The following is a 16,101-nucleotide window of genomic DNA, read 5'->3' as shown; positions in this document are numbered from 1 at the left end:
AGGGGTTTTGATTGTGCTTTTCCTGCATGAAGGCAGAAGGGGGTTGGACTGAATGGTGCATGCGGTCTCTACCAACTCTATTATGATAATTGTTATTATTGAGGCGGAATGTCCATCTGTCGGGGGGGGGGCCTTTAATTGTGCTTTGCCTGCATGAAGGGCAGAAGGGAGTTGGGCTGGATGGCTCATTATTGTTGTTATTATTATTATTGAGGCTGGATGTCCATCTGTCGGGGGGGCTTTGATTATGCTTTTCCTGCATGAAGGGCAGAATGGAGTTGGGCTGGATGGCTCATTATTATCATTATTATTATTATTATTATTATTATTATTATTATTATTATTATTATTATTGAGGCTGGATGTCCATCTGTCGGGGGGGGGGCTTTGATTATACTTTTCCTGCATGAAGGGCAGAATGGAGTTGGGCTGGATGGCTCATTATTGTTGTTGTTATTGTTATTATTGAGGCTGGATGTCCATCTGTCGGGGGGGCTTTGATTATGCTTTTCCTGCATGAAGGGCAGAATGGAGTTGGGCTGGATGGCTCATTATTATTATTATTATTATTATTATTATTATTATTATTATTATTGAGGCTGGATGTCCATCTGTCGGGGGGGGGGGGGCTTTGATTATGCTATTCCTGCATGAAGGGCAGAATGGAGTTGGGCTGGATGGCTCATTATTATTATTATTATTATTATTATTATTATTATTATTGAGGCTGGATGTCCATCTGTCGGCGGGGGCTTTGATTATACTTTTCCTGCATGAAGGGCAGAATGGAGTTGGGCTGGATGGCTCATTATTGTTGTTGTTATTGTTATTATTGAGGCTGGATGTCCATCTGTCGGGAGGGGGGGCTTTAATTGTGCTTTTCCCGCATGAAGGGCAGAAGGGAGTTGGGCTGGATGGCTCATTATTGTTGTTGTTATTGTTATTATTTTTGAGGCTGGATGTCCATCTGTCGGGGGGCTTTGATTGTGCTTTTCCTGCGTGAAGGCAGAAGTGGGTTGGACTGAATGGTGCATGTGGTCTCTACCAACTATTATGACCATTGTTGTTATTATTGAGTCTGGATGTCCATCTGTCGGGGGACTTTGATTGTGCTTTTCCTGCATGGAGAGCAGAAGGGAGTTGGGCTGGATGGCTCATTATTGTTGCTATTATTATTATTGAGGCTGGATGTCCATCTGTCGGGGGGCTTTGATTGTGCTTTTCCTGCATGAAGGACAAAAGGGAGTTGGGCTGGATGGCTCATGTGGTCTCTATGAACTCTATTATTGTTATTATTGAGGCTGGATGTACACCTGTTGGGGGGCTTTGGTTGTGCTTTTCTTGCAAGAAGGGCAGGAAGGAGTTGGGCTGGATGGCTCATTATTGTTGTTGTTATTGTTATTATTATTGAGGCTGGATGTCCATCTGTCGGGGAGCTTTTATTGTGCTTTTCCTGCATGGAGAGCAGAAGGGAGTTGGGCTGGATGGATCATTATTGTTGCTATTATTATTATTGAGGCTGGATGTCCATCTGTCGGGGGGGGGGGGGCTTTGATTGTGCTTTTCCTGCATGAAGGGCAGAAGGGAGTTGGGCTGGATGACTCATGCGGTCTCTACGAACTCTATTATTGTTGTTGTTATTGTTATTATTGAGGCTGGATGTCCATCTGTCGGGGGGGGGGTGCTTTGATTGTGCTTTTCCTGCATGAAGGGCAGAAGGGAGTTGGGCTGGATGGCTCAGGCGGTCTCTAGGAACTCTATTATTGTTGTTGTTATTATTATTATTATTGAGGCTGGACGTCCATCTGTTGGGGGGCTTTGATTGTGCTTTTCCTGCATGAAGGGCAGAAGGGAGTTGGACTGGATGGCTTATTATTATTATTATTATTATTATTGAGGCTGGATGTACACCTGTCGGGGGGCTTTGATTGTGCTTTTCCTGCATGAAGGGCAGAAGGGAGTTGGGCTGGATGGCTCATTATTATTATTATTATTATTATTATTATTATTATTGAGGCTGGATGTACACCTGTCGGGGGGGGGGCTTTGATTATGCTTTTCCTGCATGAAGGGCAGAATGGAGTTGGGCTGGATGGCTCATTATTGTTGTTGTTATTGTTATTATTGAGGCTGGATGTCCATCTGTCAGGAGGGGGGGCTTTAATTGTGCTTTTCCCGCATGAAGGGCAGAAGGGAGTTGGGCTGGATGGCTCATTATTGTTGTTGTTATTGTTATTATTTTTGAGGCTGGATGTCCATCTGTCGGGGGGCTTTGATTGTGCTTTTCGTGCATGAAGGGCAGAAGGGGGTTGGACTGAATGGTGCATGTGGTCTCTACCAACTATTATGACCATTGTTGTTGTTATTGAGTCTGGATGTCCATCTGTCGGGGGGCTTTGATTATACTTTTCCTGCATGGAGAGCAGAAGGGAGTTGGGCTGGATGGCTCATTATTGTTATTATTATTATTATTATTATTATTGAGGCTGGATGTCCATCTGTCGGGGGGCTTTGATTATGCTTTTCCTGCATCAAGGGCAGAAGGGAGTTGGGCTGGATGGCTTATTATTATTATTATTATTATTATTATTATTATTGAGGCTGGATGTCCATCTGTCGGGGGGCTTTGGTTGTGCTTTTCCTGCAAGAAGGGCAGAAGGGAGTTGGGCTGGATGGCTTATTATTATTATTATTATTATTATTATTATTATTATTATTATTATTATTGAGGCTGGATGTACACCTGTCGGGGGGCTTTGATTGTGCTTTTCCTGCGTGGAGGCAGAAGTGGGTTGGACTGAATGGTGCATGTGGTCTCTACCAACTATTATGATCATTGTTGTTGTTATTATTGAGTCTGGATGTCCATCTGTCAGGGGGCTTTGATTGTGCTTTCCCTGCATGAAGGGCAGAAGGGAGTTGGGCTGGATGGCTCATTATTGTTGTTATTTTTGAGGCTGGATGTCCATCTGTTGGGAGTGCTTTGATTGTGCATAATGGCAGAAGGGGGTTGCACCCGATGCCTCATCCAACTCTTATTGTTCTCCTATTCTATTACGCTTTATTACGGCTTCTTCTGGAAGCGTGCGCTGCGGCCCTCCTTGCCGCGCGCCTCCCCCTCCTTGCGCACCCATTGGGCCTCGTAGAGCTGCGCACCCGGAGTGCCCGGTTCCGCGGTGTCTGGGGTCCGGGCCCGGAGCAGCAGCAGCGCCGGCGTCCCCTTGGGCTTGGCTTTCTCGTCTGCTTCTATGACGTAGAGCTGCGCGGGAAGAGGTGGTGGTGGTGGTGGTGGGGCGGGAGGGGGCCGCTTTAGGGACGAAGCGCGACGGGGGGGACCGCCGCCCACCACCATCGCCTTGGTTCGGCTTGGCCGCCACCGCGAGAAACGGGCTCCGCTGCCGAGGCTGCCGCTCCAGCGCTTTGCCCTCTGCGGGTGCGGATTCCGGTGCTTCGGGCCCCACGGTGATGGAGAGCCGCTTGGGGGTGCCGCGGGGCCGGGCGCTCGAGGCTCCTCCTGCCGGGGACACTGGGCAATATAAACAAAGAAACGTTATTGATACGGACTACAACTCCCATGATTCCTAGCAGCCTCAGGCCCCTTCCTTTTCCCCCTCAGCCGCTTAAGCGGCTGAGGGGGAAAAGGAAAGGGCCTGAGGCTGCTAGGAATCATGGGAATTGTAGTCCAAAACACCTGGAGGGCTCAAATTCGCCCAGGCCTCTTTTACTAATTAATATATACTACCTTGGGTCTTTGTCGGCTTATTTGACAAAGTCGTGGGTGAACTACAACTCCCATCATGCCAGGTTAACTCCAAACAACTCCATCAGTACTTGAAGTTTGTGATGTTGCTCAAGTTTGCTCTGAGTGTTGAGTGTGCGCTCTGGCTGCAGGGTGAACTACAACTCCCGCTATGGTGAGACAGTAGGTTGAGTTAGTCGTTGAGGTTCTGTGTGCCAAGTTTGGTCCAAGTCCATCATGGGTGAAATTTATTATTTATTTATTGACAGCATTTTTGTTGGTTTTGTTGGACTTTTGTTGGTTTAAGATGCCTGCCTATGTAATAATAGACCCACTGATCTGCCCTTTTATTGTCACTATTGTCATTTATAGTACTTTATTGACTATGTCAATTATGTAACTATCTCCTCCCGATTTGACACATTCACCTTTCGGCCCAGACTTGTGTTTGATATACCTGTTTTAACATTTTATCTTGTAAGATTGTCCTTTTGATTGTTTTACCGATATTGTTGATTTATTGTTGTAAATTTGTGTTTTTGTTTTGATTTTATATTGTGATGTTGGGCAACACCCCATGTGAGCCGCCCCGAGTCCCTTCGGGGAGATGGGGCGGGGTACAAGAATAAATAATAATAATAATAATAATTATTATTATTATTATTATTATTATTATTATTATTATTATTTATATTCCGCCCTTCTTTCTCACCCCGAAGGGGACTTGGGGCAGGGCTCTAGGACATGTTCAGGGCGCTCGCCATAACCTGCAATGTTAGTGGAGGGAGGGCCATGGGGGTCTCCTGAGTGGTGGGAGTCATGGTTGTCTGTACAGGCCACACCCATGCACACACATCTTCACTTTTATTATGTGTACAGGTTATATTGATGTGGAGTGGTGGAGGCTCCTTCCTTGGGGGCTTCGAAACAGGCTGGGTGGCCATCTGTCGGGAGTGCTTTGATGGTGCTTTTCCTGTACGGAAGGGGGTGGGACTGGATGGCCTTTGGGGGTCTCTTCCCCTTCTGTATGGCCCTGATAATGCTAATAGTGGGAGTTGCAGTCCCAAATGCCTGGTATAACCCCCACCATCCCAGCAATGACCCCTTGCACACCTCTCTTGAGGCTGCTCTTCCGCCGCGCATGCGCAGCTCCGGGTTTGCTGCGAGGCCTTTCTGCGGGGCAGCAGAGCTGCAAAAAGAGAGAGAGAGAGAAGGGGAGGAGTCAGTGGGTTGGTGGGCGGTCCCTCCGGGCCTGGCCCCGCCTCTCCCCTCCCCAGTCACCATGGCGACGGCGTTGTAGGCCACGCAGAGCAGCACCAGCCCGCCCAGCGCCTTCGCCGCCGCCTCCCCGGCCTGTTCGCAAGGCATCGTGGGGCCAATGAAGAAGGGGAGGGAGGGAGGCAGCGAGGGGCGGGGCTCCGGCAAAGGGGTGTGGCATTGTGTGGGCGGGGCTGAGCGCACAAAAGGGGGCGGGGCCAGTAGCAGCCTTTGTAGCCAGTTCCCTGCAGTGCCCCATTTGGCCACCGGGCGGCGGAAATCCCTCCCATTCACTCCATGGGAAGAAGCCCAGGGCGGAGGGAGGGCTGTGCCTCTAGTAATAATAATAGTAATAATATCTAATAATAATAATATCCAGCATATCTATCTTGTTTGCTGTGTCAAAATAATACAAACAGAGGCACAACTGTGTGGCCCAAAGGATCCATTGGAACTTATGCCTCAAGTACCACCTCCCAGCAGCAAAGAACTGGTGGGATCACAAACAGGCAAAAGTCTTGGAAAATGAACATGCAAAGATACTGTGGGACTTCCGAATCCAGACTGACAAAGTTCTGGAACACAACACACCAGACATCACAGTTGTGGAAAAGAACAAGGTTTGGATCATTGATGTCGCCATCCCAGGTGACAGTCGCATTGAAGAAAAACAACAGGAAAAACTCAGCCGCTCTCAGGACCTCAAGATTGAACTGCAAAGACTCTGGCAGAAACCAGTGCAGGTGGTCCCGGTGGTGATGGGCACACTGGGTGCCGTGCCAAAAGATCTCAGCCGGCATTTGGAAACAATAGACATTGACAAAATCACCATCTGCCAACTGCAAAAGGCCACCCTACTGGGATCTGCACACATCATCAGAAAATATATCACACAGTCCTAGACACTTGGGAAGTGTTCGACTTGTGGTTTTGCGAAACGAAATCCAGCATGTCTATCTTGTTTGCTGTGTCATACAACGTTGTTGTGTTGATAATAATAATAATAATACATCCCACAGTCCTAGACACTTGGGAAGAGTTCGACTTGTGATTTTGTGGCACGAAATCCAGCCTGTCTATCTTGATGATGATGGAAGCCGGTCTCCCCCCGGAGGCGCCCCCGCCCCGAGAAGCAGCCTTTGCGCAAGAGGCGAGCAAGGCCTCGGAGGGGGGGGGGGGGGCGAGGTGGCCACGAGAGAGGCGGGGGGGGGGGGGCGAGGGGAAGAAGCCTTGTTGTCTCAGAGAAAGTTCCGCAAAGTTTCCCGGAGTGAAGCAATTTTGCGGGAAGGAAAGAAGCCGCGCGGGACCCGCCCGGTTTGGAGGGGAAAGGGGGGGGGGGTTGCATCCCTCTTCAGGCAAAGCCCCCCCCCCCCCAAAGGAGGCTCACTTCCCCTCAAGGGGGGGGCAGACTTCCCCTTTGCGGCGCGGCCGCAGGTTCCTTCCTGGGGGGGGGGGGGTGCGGGAGGGGGGGCAGGCCCTTCTTCCTCCTCCTCCTCCTCCCCCCCCCCCCTTCCTTCTTCCTTCTCTGCCCGAAATGCGGCCCCGAAGGGCTCTGCTCCTGCCCCAGGCGCTGCTGCTGCTGATGCTGCTTCTGCAAAGGAGTGAGTGCGGACGACATGGGGGGTGGGGATGCGGGGTGGGATGGGGGGGGGGGGACCCACTTCAAGAACGGGTGGGGGTGGGGGTCCCTTCAAGGCGCAGTCTCCCCCCAGAAGCCTCTCCGGGGCCAGGCCCTCCGCACATGCTCAGGGGCACCCTGCGCCCTCCCCGCTCCAAGGGGAAAAAGGGGGAGGGAAGGGGGTCATGGGGTCAAGGCCCTGCGCAGGCCCTTCCCGTGTTGGGGGGGGAGGGGTCTTTAAAAGGCTCGCTCCGTGTTTCATTGATGTGTCTTTGATGGGGGGGGGTCGCATAAGCCCACTCCCCTCTCAAGTGGCGGGCAGTTCCCGGGGCCCAAGGCCCGCCTCGCCATTCAGCTTCGTTCAGGGCTCAGAGCCAGTCTCAGGGTCTGCCTTTCATATGCTCAGGGGCTGTTTTTCGTGTCAGGGGCGACTTGAGTGCTTCCTCCCACCCTGAACATTATTCCACAGATAGATAAACCCCGCTGCCCTAGTTTCCAACAGACCTCTTAACCTCTGAAGATGCCTGCCATAGATGTGGGCCAGGCCCGTAGCCAGGATTTTGATTCGGGAGGGGCTGGGATTTGGTTCGCGGGGGGCGGGGGGGCTGAGTCTGGGTGGGAGAGGATCTACCCTAGCAAACCTTTTGTATCGCTATCCCAAGACCCCCATTCATGCATATGGGATATATTGAGCATGGTGATCAGATCATGATATGAATAAACATAACAGTTTAAATAATAAATGTAAGGCCTTCTCGCGAGCCATCCTGAGAATTTCGGGGGGGGGGGGCGGGGAGGGGGCTTGAGGGGATTCAGCCTGATGTGGGCAAAACATCAGGAGAGAATGCTTCTGGAACATGGCCAGGCAGCCTTGAAAACTCACAGCAGATTCCAGCCTTGAAAGCCTTCCACGACAGTATGAAGAATGTTCTAGAGCAGGCACGGGCAAACTTCAGGTGTTTTGGACTCCAACTCCCACCATTTCCAACGGTCTGGGGCCCTTTCTTTCCCCCCCTCAGCCCTCCAAGAGGAAAGGGAAAAGGGAGAGGAAGGGGCCTGAGGCTGTTGGGAATGGTGGAAACACCTGGAGGGAAGGCCTGAGTTTGCCCAGGCCTGCTTCTGCCTTCCTCTTCGTCTTCTTGGCCATCTGTCGGGAGGGCTTTGAAGGTGATCTCCTGCTTCTTGGCAGAATGGGGTTGGACTGGAGGGCCCATGGGGCCTCTTCCAACTCTATGATTCTATGACTCTGGAATGGTGAAGGGAGGGAAGGAATCTGCTTGCTCCCAGTTGGGTTTATTTTTATTATTATTATTATTATTAAACTTTATTTCTACCCCGCTAGCATCTCCCGACGGACTCGATGCGGCTTACAAAGGCCAAGGCCTCAACACACAATATAACAATACAAAACAAAAGGCAAATTAAAAACAATTAAAACAGTATAAACAACAAGCAATAAACAATACTCTAAAACACAATAGAACTGGGCCGGGCCAGAGTAACGGGTACAAGATTAAAAGTGCTGATGTGACAGGTGATATATAAGGCTTCTAGGGCAAGTGCAGAGTGCGATAGGCGATCTTAGTTCTAATAAAGTGCTGATGGGACTTGGTGTTGGAGATTTCCTATTAATCTGGGAAGGCACATTGGAACAGCCAGGTCTTCAAGTTCTTTCTGAAGACTGCCAATGTCGGGGCCTGTCTGAGATCCTTGGGGAGGGTGTTCCAGAGTCGGGGGGCCACCACGGAGAAGGCCCTGTCTCGTGTCCCCACCAACCGCGCTGGCGACGCAGGCGGGATCACGAGCAGGGCCTCTCCAGACGACCGAAGTGGACGCGTGGGTTCGTAGACGGAGGTAGGATGGTCCCAGACCGTTCAGGGCTTTGTCGGTAAGCACCTGCACCTTAAATTGGGTTCGGAAAGTAAATGGCAGCCAGTGGAGCTCCTTGAACAGGAGGGTCGACCTCTCTCTGTAAGGGGCCCCAGTTAACATCCTGGCTGCCGCTCGTTGGACCAGTTGGAACTTCCGAGCCGTTGTCAAGGGCAGCCCCACGTAGAGCGCATTACAGTAGTCCAGTCTGGAGGTGACCAAGGCATGGACCACCCCGGCCAGATCAGCCTTCGCGAGGTACGGTCGCAGTTGGCGCATGAGTCTCAGTTGTGCGAAGGCCCTCCCAGACACCGCCTATGGCGCCTGAGCCTCGAGCGTGAGCAATGAATCCAAGAGGACTCCCAGACTGCGGACCTGTGGCTTCAGGGGGAGTGTAACCCCGTCCAGTCATGTGTCAGAGTAATTTATGCAGCGCAGCAGTAGATGGAGTCAGTGGAACGCAGAGCGAAGTGACATCCAGAGACTTTGGTAAAACTATATACAAAGTTTTATTGTACAAGACAAACAGACTTGTAGACAATAGACACAGAACTCTCACTCTAGGCAGACAGAACAGAACAGAGCTAACGTAATCAGTAATGCATGCACACTTGTGTCTGGACACTCCCCAGTTCCAGCCACACATCAAGGTCATTACAGCTCCTTAGCAATTAACTCTTTCCAGACTAGTACACTCTGGATGATGCAATCAGTATGCAATACAAACCAAGACACAAATTGCATTTAAACACTATCAATACACAAATCCCACATTAACATCATGAAAATGGGACCATTCAGTGACGCGGCCTTAAAGTGGGGAGGGGGTGGGAGGGAGACCCTCCATTGAGGCCTGCACCCCAATGGGACCCTCGTGGGAGGGGGCTGCAGGGGCCTCAGACGGAGGACAGAAGGCCTCAATAGGAATCCCACCAGAAGCTGACTATTGGGGGGGGGGGGGTCTTTCCCCTCAGGGACCCTGACCCTCGCTGGAGCGGATCCTGCCAAGAGCCACACAGACTTCCCTTACTGCCGGAACCCGGAAAAAGGTCAGAGGTCATGAGGGGGGGTCAGAATGCGGGGGGGGGGGGTGCTTCCCCAAACAGTAAGAGCAGCCAAGGAGTTTCCCTTGCGCACCATGTGCCAGAAACATCACACAGGCGCTGGCTTTGCTTAGGGTTGAATAAAAGGTAGGTTATATCCAAGGAAAAGAAAAAAAAAAAAACAGAAGTAAAGATCATATTATGTAACAAAATTTCAAAAAAAAATCCCCTGTTCCTGGTTTGAAAAAGTATCATTTCCTGTTTAATTGTGCAGCCCATACTTGGAAATGAGTTGTTGTCCTTCTCCAAAAACTTTGTCATTTTTGTGGCCACCACAAACTAGGGCACCTTCTACACTGCCACATAATCCAGATTATCAAAGCAGGTAATCCACACTATCTGCTTTGAACTGGGTTATGTGAGTCTACACTGCCAGATAATCCACTTCAAAGCAGATAATCTGGGTTTTATATGGCAATGTAGATGGGGCCGAGGTCGAATCGGTTGAGACTCAATGAGAGATTCCTTAGAAAACTAGAGCAAAATGTGCAGCTGAAGGGTGTCCTTCCCCTGAAGACAAAGTTTTGGCAGTTTATTAAACTTTTCCCAAGTTTTTATGATAGAACCAATTAGGAAATAATGACTTTTTTGTGTCAGGAGCGACTTGAGAAACTGCAAGTCGCTTCTGGTGTGAGAGAATTGACCGTCTGCAAGGACATTGCCCGGATGTTTTGATCTTTGACCATCCTTGTGGGAGTCTTCTCTCATGTCCCTGCATGGGGAGCTGGAGCTGACAGACAGGAGCTCACCCTGATCCCTGGATTTGAACTGCCGACCTTTTGGTCAGTAGTCCTGCTGCCACAAGGGTCTAACCCACTGCACCACTGGGGGCTGGAAATGATTTGGTAACCTAGGAACAAAAATCGTCTTAGGCCCCTTGGACACTGCCAGATGATCCAGGTTACCAAATCAGAAAATCCACATAATCTAATTTGAACTGGATTATCTTAGCCTACACTGCCATAAAATGTAGTTCAAAGCAGAAAATGTGGGCCTTATTCAGCTGTCTAGAAAGGGCCATAGAAGAGCCCTTGATAAACCAACCTGGACACAGTATATTATTTGAAATGCTGGACCACTCACAACCACCACGTCAGGCTACACAGAGAAGCCACTGAAATCCACAAGAAGCAGGTGGACAATGTCAACAGAAAAGAGGAAACCATGAAAAGGAACACAGTCTGGCTCCCAGTATTAGAAAACTCCAAAATCAGGACAGTAAATAAAGAGCAGCACTCTGAAAACAGAAGAATTCCAGATAGGAATCAATCAGGTAAACAAACACTATAAAGGTTCAAAACATAAAAAGAGATGTGTATATTAGAGCATCTTGCAAAGGCCACAGAAATAGTCAGGCCTCTCTGAGTACAGAGCTATCTTCCTTCTATGTAAAAAGGATAAGCGAATACTATAAAAGTTTCAAAACATAAGTTGCACTATGTAATTCAGAGCACCATATACATACAATATTACCTGAGAGTTAACAACAATAATGAAAATAATAAGTACAGTCAACTGTTATATATCCACAGTAGTATCTTCCAGACTGTAATAGTCTCCACTATTTAAACATCAATTGAATTTGGCAACCAAAATAATATAAACACATTCAACCTTTGCCAAATAATATTGGTTAATATATTTTTTAAGACCTCACAGGTATTGAAAAGCTTGTTCTAAAAAAAACCTTGACCAAAAGTTCTTTTGATTCTTCTCATAGCAAGGAGAGAGAAAACCCTTTTGGGCTCCAACTCTGGCTGTTGGGAATTGTGGGAGTCCAGAACACCTGGAGGGAGGGCCAAAGTTGGCCCAGGCCTGAGATTGACAGGCAGAGGGATGCAGAAGGTGGTCTGGCTGCCAGGCCAGAGGAGGGGGGGGGGGGCATGGTGAAAGGCAGGGGCAGTGGATGCTCTGCTTTATTTTTATTTCGTGTCAAAAGCATTGCATAATAAATACATTTTAAAATGATGAAATAAGGGAAATCACAAGCAAGGGACACGGAAAGAGCCTCCTCGAAGATTTAGTAAATTCAGTCGGGCGTCCCCTGGGCAACGTTTCTTGTAAACGGCCAGTCTTGTCCAACCCCAAAAGCACTGGTGCTCTGCTGACACTAGGCCGTTGCCTGTGGCGCCATCGTGTTGGGGGCGCCATCGAGGCCCCTCCTGTCTCCTGCGGCCTGACTCCTCAAGGTATTGAACTGCTTTTCCTGTTGATTTGTTATAAAACATGATGTTTTAGTGCTTAATTTGTAAAATCTTAATGTAATTTGATGTTTAATAGGCTTTTCCTTAATCCCTCCTTATTATCAAACATTTGATAACGCTTTTATTTCAGTGATTGGTTTGGGGGGGGCGTCAAAATTCTGTTCGCCTACACTTGAAAAATACCTAGGGCTGTCTCTGTCTGCTGAGGGTGGTCCCAGCACCCCTCTCACTCTCCTCTCCTCTCTCCCGGCAGAGAAGTGCGTGGTCTGCGCGGAGGATTTCCAGCTCTGGCAGCCCTGCGAGGTCCGGGCGGGGGCCTCGGGGTCGGTGGTCCTGCCCTGCGCCTTCCGCCAGTCCTGGGGCCGAATGCTGGAGGTCCAGGTCCTCTGGCGCGTGGGCTCCTTCCACAGCCAGGTCTTCGTCTTCAATGAGACGAGCCAAGGGCGCCCGTGGGTCCACGCCAACTTCTCCGGGAGGGTCTCCCTGGTGGGCGACCCCTGGTCTGGAAATGCCTCCCTCCTCATCCGGGACCTGCGCCAGGCCGACTCCAACGCCTACTTCTGCCGCGTCGCCGTCTGGCTGGAGAAACACAAGTGGGAGGTGTGGCAGGGCATCAACGGCACCCGCCTCAACGTCACCGCCATGGGTGAGACCCTGAGAGAGACCCCCTTTCTTGGGCCCTGATCTGGGGAAGGGGAGGGGACACAGCCCCTCAGCCCCTCTCCCCCCGTCTCGCCCCCCAGGAACGGAGGTCCCGCCGCCCACCCTCAGCCCCCTTGGCCCCGCGTTGGGGGCGTCTGCGGTCCTGTTGGCGCTGGTTCTGCTGGGCCTGGGGCTCTTCCTCGCCCGGAGAAGAGGTGAGGAGGGGGTGAGGAGGGGCGCAGGGGTCTCCGGGTCAAAGGGCAGGCGGGGAAAGGGAGGAAGGGAGGGGGGCCTAAGTCCTGGCGGTGGAAGTGTGCCGGACTGGGCGGTCTCAGGGCTCTCTTCCACGTCTAGCATCCTTCGTTGAACAGAGGCTGGGTGGCCATCTGTCCAGGGTGCTTTGATGGTACCTTTTTCTGCCTGGAAAGAAGAAGGGGTTGGACGGGGTGGCCCTTGCGGGAGACCCTCACCCAGAGCAAATGGGAGGGGGAGGGAGGGCTAAGAAGTATGCCACCCTGCCTGGCAGAAAGAAGGGGCTGGACTGGATGGCCTTTGGGGGTCTCTTCTTCCAAGTCAGGATCCTTTATCGGAGATCGCTGAGCAAGCAGAGGCTGGGTGGCCATCTGTCGGGAGTGCTTTCATTGTGCGTTACCTGCCTGGCAGAAAGAAGGGTCTGGACTGGATGGCCCTTGGGGGGTGTCTCTTTCAATTCTATTTATTATTATTATTATCATCATCATCATCATCATTTATTACTGATCATTAAGCAGAGGCTGGGTGGCCATCTATCGGGGGTGTATTGATTGTGTTTTTCCTGCCTGGCAGAAAGAAGGGAGTTGAGCTGGATGCCCGAGAAGGGGTCTCTCTTCCAATTCTATCAATTAATTAATTAAATGTTAATCATTATTAGTTACTAATCATTAAGCAGAGGCTGGCTGGCTCCTGTTGGGGGCATTTTGCCCTTAGGGGGTCTCTCTCTCTCTCTCTCTCTCTCTCTCTCCTGGGGATCTAGAATCGCCCCCCCCCCATGTGTTCATGGGCCTTGGTGAAGAAGCCCCCCCTTTTCTGAGCCTCTGAATTGCAAAAAAAAAGGGGGGGGGGTCCGCTCTGTCCCTCCATCACCTCCCCCTCTTTTTTGGGAGCCTCTCCAGGGGGAGGGGCCTGGACCCCTGCCTCTGGGCTCCTGCTTGTGGGCTCCTTGCCTGATTAGAGCCCCTCCCTCTCTTTCCAGGTTCTTGCCGAAGACCCCCACCAGGGAGGTGAGTTCATGAAGGGAGGGGTCTTCTTGGAAGGGGTTCTTCTGGGAGGGTCTTCTTGGGGGGGTCTTCTGGGGGGCTCATGGGGAATCTTCTTGGGTCTGATTTGGGGTCTCATGGGGGTCTTCTTGAGGTGGTCTTGGAAGGGGATCTTATTGGGAGGGTCTTATGGGGGCTCACGGGGGTCTTCTTGAGGTGGTCTTGGGGGGTCTTCTGGGGGGCTCATGGGGAATCTTCTTGGGTCTGACTTGGGGGTCTCATGGGGGTCTTCTTGAGGTGGTCTTGGAAGGGGATCTTATTGGGAGTGTCTTATGGGGGCTCACGGGGGTCTTCTTGAGGTGGTCTTGGGGGGTCTTCTGGGGGGCTCATGGGGAATCTTCTTGGGTCTGATTTGGGGTCTCATGGGGGTCTTCTTGAGGTGGTCTTGGAAGGGGATCTTATTGGGAGTGTCTTATGGGGGCTCACGGGGGTCTTCTTGAGGTGGTCTTGGGGGGTCTTCTGGGGGGCTCATGGAGAATCTTCTTGGGTCTGATTTGGGGTCTCATGGGGGTCTTCTTGATGTGGTCTTGGAAGGGGATCTTATTGGGAGTGTCTTATGGGGGCTCACGGGGGTCTTCTTGAGGTGGTCTTGGGGGGTCTTCTGGGGGGCTCATGGGGAATCTTCTTGGGTCTGATTTGGGGTCTCATGGGGGTCTTCTTGATGTGGTCTTGGAAGGGGATCTTATTGGGAGTGTCTTATGGGGGCTCACGGGGGTCTTCTTGAGGTGGTCTTGGGGGGTCTTCTGGGGGGTTCATGGGAAATCTTCTTGGGTCTGACTTGGGGGTCTCATGGGGGTCTTCTTGAGGTGGTCTTGGAAGGGGATCTTATTGGGAGTGTCTTATGGGGGCTCACGGGGGTCTTCTTGAGGTGGTCTTGGGGGGTCTTCTGGGGGGCTCATGGGGAATCTTCTTGGGTCTGACCTGGGGGTCTCTTGAGGTGGTCTTGGAAGGGGATCTTATTGGGAGGGTCTTATGGGGGGTCATTGGGGTCTTCTTGAGGTGGTCTTGGGGGGTCTTCTGGGGGGCTCATGGGGTATCTTCTTGGGTCTGACCTGGGGGTCTCATGGGGGTCTTCATGAGGTGGTCTTGGAAGGGGATCTTATTAGGAGGGTCTTATGGGTGCTCACAGGGGTCTTCTTTGTACAGGGTCTTCTGGGTAGGGGTCTTCTTGGAAGGGTCTCATGAGAGCTCATGGGGGTCTCTTTGTGGAGGATCTTCTTGGTAGGGGGTCTTCTTGTTGGGTTATCTAGCCATCATGCATGCATTTTCAATGTGGGATGGTTTATGTAGTTTTTTGCTAAGAGACATGTAGTATCCTGATGGAGATCAGCCATGCATGATCCTGGCCTAATATATTTTGCATCCGGATCTATATTCTTTGGAACTAAGATGCTTTACCTGTATGACCATCATCATACAAGATTGTTAGTAAACACACTTTTACTATTTTACTTTTGGTGTCTCTGATGTTTGTTTTATGCGCATGACTCTTTAAAGAGAAAGGGAGGCTGGCTATTTAGTTTTTCTCACCTCTGCTCACATAAACCCATAGCTTTCTGTGTTTTTGGCTACTCTGCACCCATATCTAACCATACTGGTATCATAATTCTAACAGGTTATGTGTTGTCGAAGGCTTTCATGGCCGGGATCACAGGGCTGTTGTATGTTTTCCGGGCTGTATGGCCATGTTCTAGAAGCATTCTCTCCTGATGTTTCTCCCACATCTTCACCGCCTCAGGCCCCTTCCTTTTCCCCCTCAGCCGCTTAAGCGGCTGAGGGGGAAAAGGAAAGGGCCTGAGGCGGTGAAGATGCCTGCCATAGATGTGGGAGAAACGTCAGGAGAGAATGCTTCTAGAACATGACCATACAGCCCGGAAAACATACAACAACCCTAACAGGCTATGATTATATTTACTAATAGGTTATATTCTCCGATACTTCTGGGGGTGGTCTTCTGCATGGGGGGCCTTCTTGGAAGGGGGTCTTCAGGGGAAGGCATGGCGATTATGGGGGGGGGGGGTCTTCCAACCTTATGGATCTCCTCCTCTGGTGTTTCTCTTGCAGAAGTGGCCAAATTGTGGAGAAGGAAGAGCCCTGCGGGGGGGCCGAGTACGAAGAAGGGGGCACCAAGGGTGAGTGGGGGGGGGGCTGGACTCATTGTTGGGGGGCAAGTGTTGGAAAGGTCTCTCTCTCACACATGCCCCCCCCCCCTCTCTCTTTGCTCCATCACAGGCTCCAAAGCCCCCCCTCCCCCACCCCCTGAGGACCCCCACCTCTTTTATGCCGCCTTGACCTTGTCCGAAGCCAGGAGGGAGGGGGAGGCGCGCCCCCCGCCCTCAGAGACCACTTACGCCGCCATCCGGACCTGAGCAAC

At 51.1% G+C, this 16,101-nt stretch overlaps 1 protein-coding gene across 3 annotated transcripts; it reads left to right on the top strand.

Moving 5' to 3' along the window:
- Positions 1-6,201: 6,201 nt before the first annotated feature.
- On the top strand, positions 6,202-16,098 carry LOC134299922 (paired immunoglobulin-like type 2 receptor alpha). Of its 3 annotated transcripts, none has more exons than XM_062984100.1 (7): positions 6,203-6,597; positions 9,458-9,532; positions 12,044-12,436; positions 12,534-12,647; positions 13,664-13,691; positions 15,792-15,859; positions 15,960-16,098. In XM_062984100.1, exons 1-7 carry the CDS (start codon positions 6,531-6,533, stop codon positions 16,094-16,096), a joined length of 882 nt encoding a protein of 293 aa, XP_062840170.1. In that variant the 5' UTR covers positions 6,203-6,530; the 3' UTR covers positions 16,097-16,098. The 3 variants fall into 3 exon arrangements, with proteins under 3 accessions (XP_062840171.1, XP_062840170.1, XP_062840169.1); XM_062984099.1 differs by having other exon boundaries at positions 6,205-6,597; positions 12,507-12,647; XM_062984101.1 differs by lacking the exon at positions 13,664-13,691 and having other exon boundaries at positions 6,202-6,597; positions 12,507-12,647.
- The last annotated feature ends 3 nt before the right edge of the window (positions 16,099-16,101 follow it).

Source organism: Anolis carolinensis, chromosome 6 (assembly GCF_035594765.1).
Source record: "Anolis carolinensis isolate JA03-04 chromosome 6, rAnoCar3.1.pri, whole genome shotgun sequence".
Taxonomy (NCBI): domain Eukaryota; kingdom Metazoa; phylum Chordata; class Lepidosauria; order Squamata; family Dactyloidae; genus Anolis; species Anolis carolinensis.
Note: the sequence above shows the minus strand (reverse complement) of the source record. Positions and strands in the feature narration are given on the sequence as shown.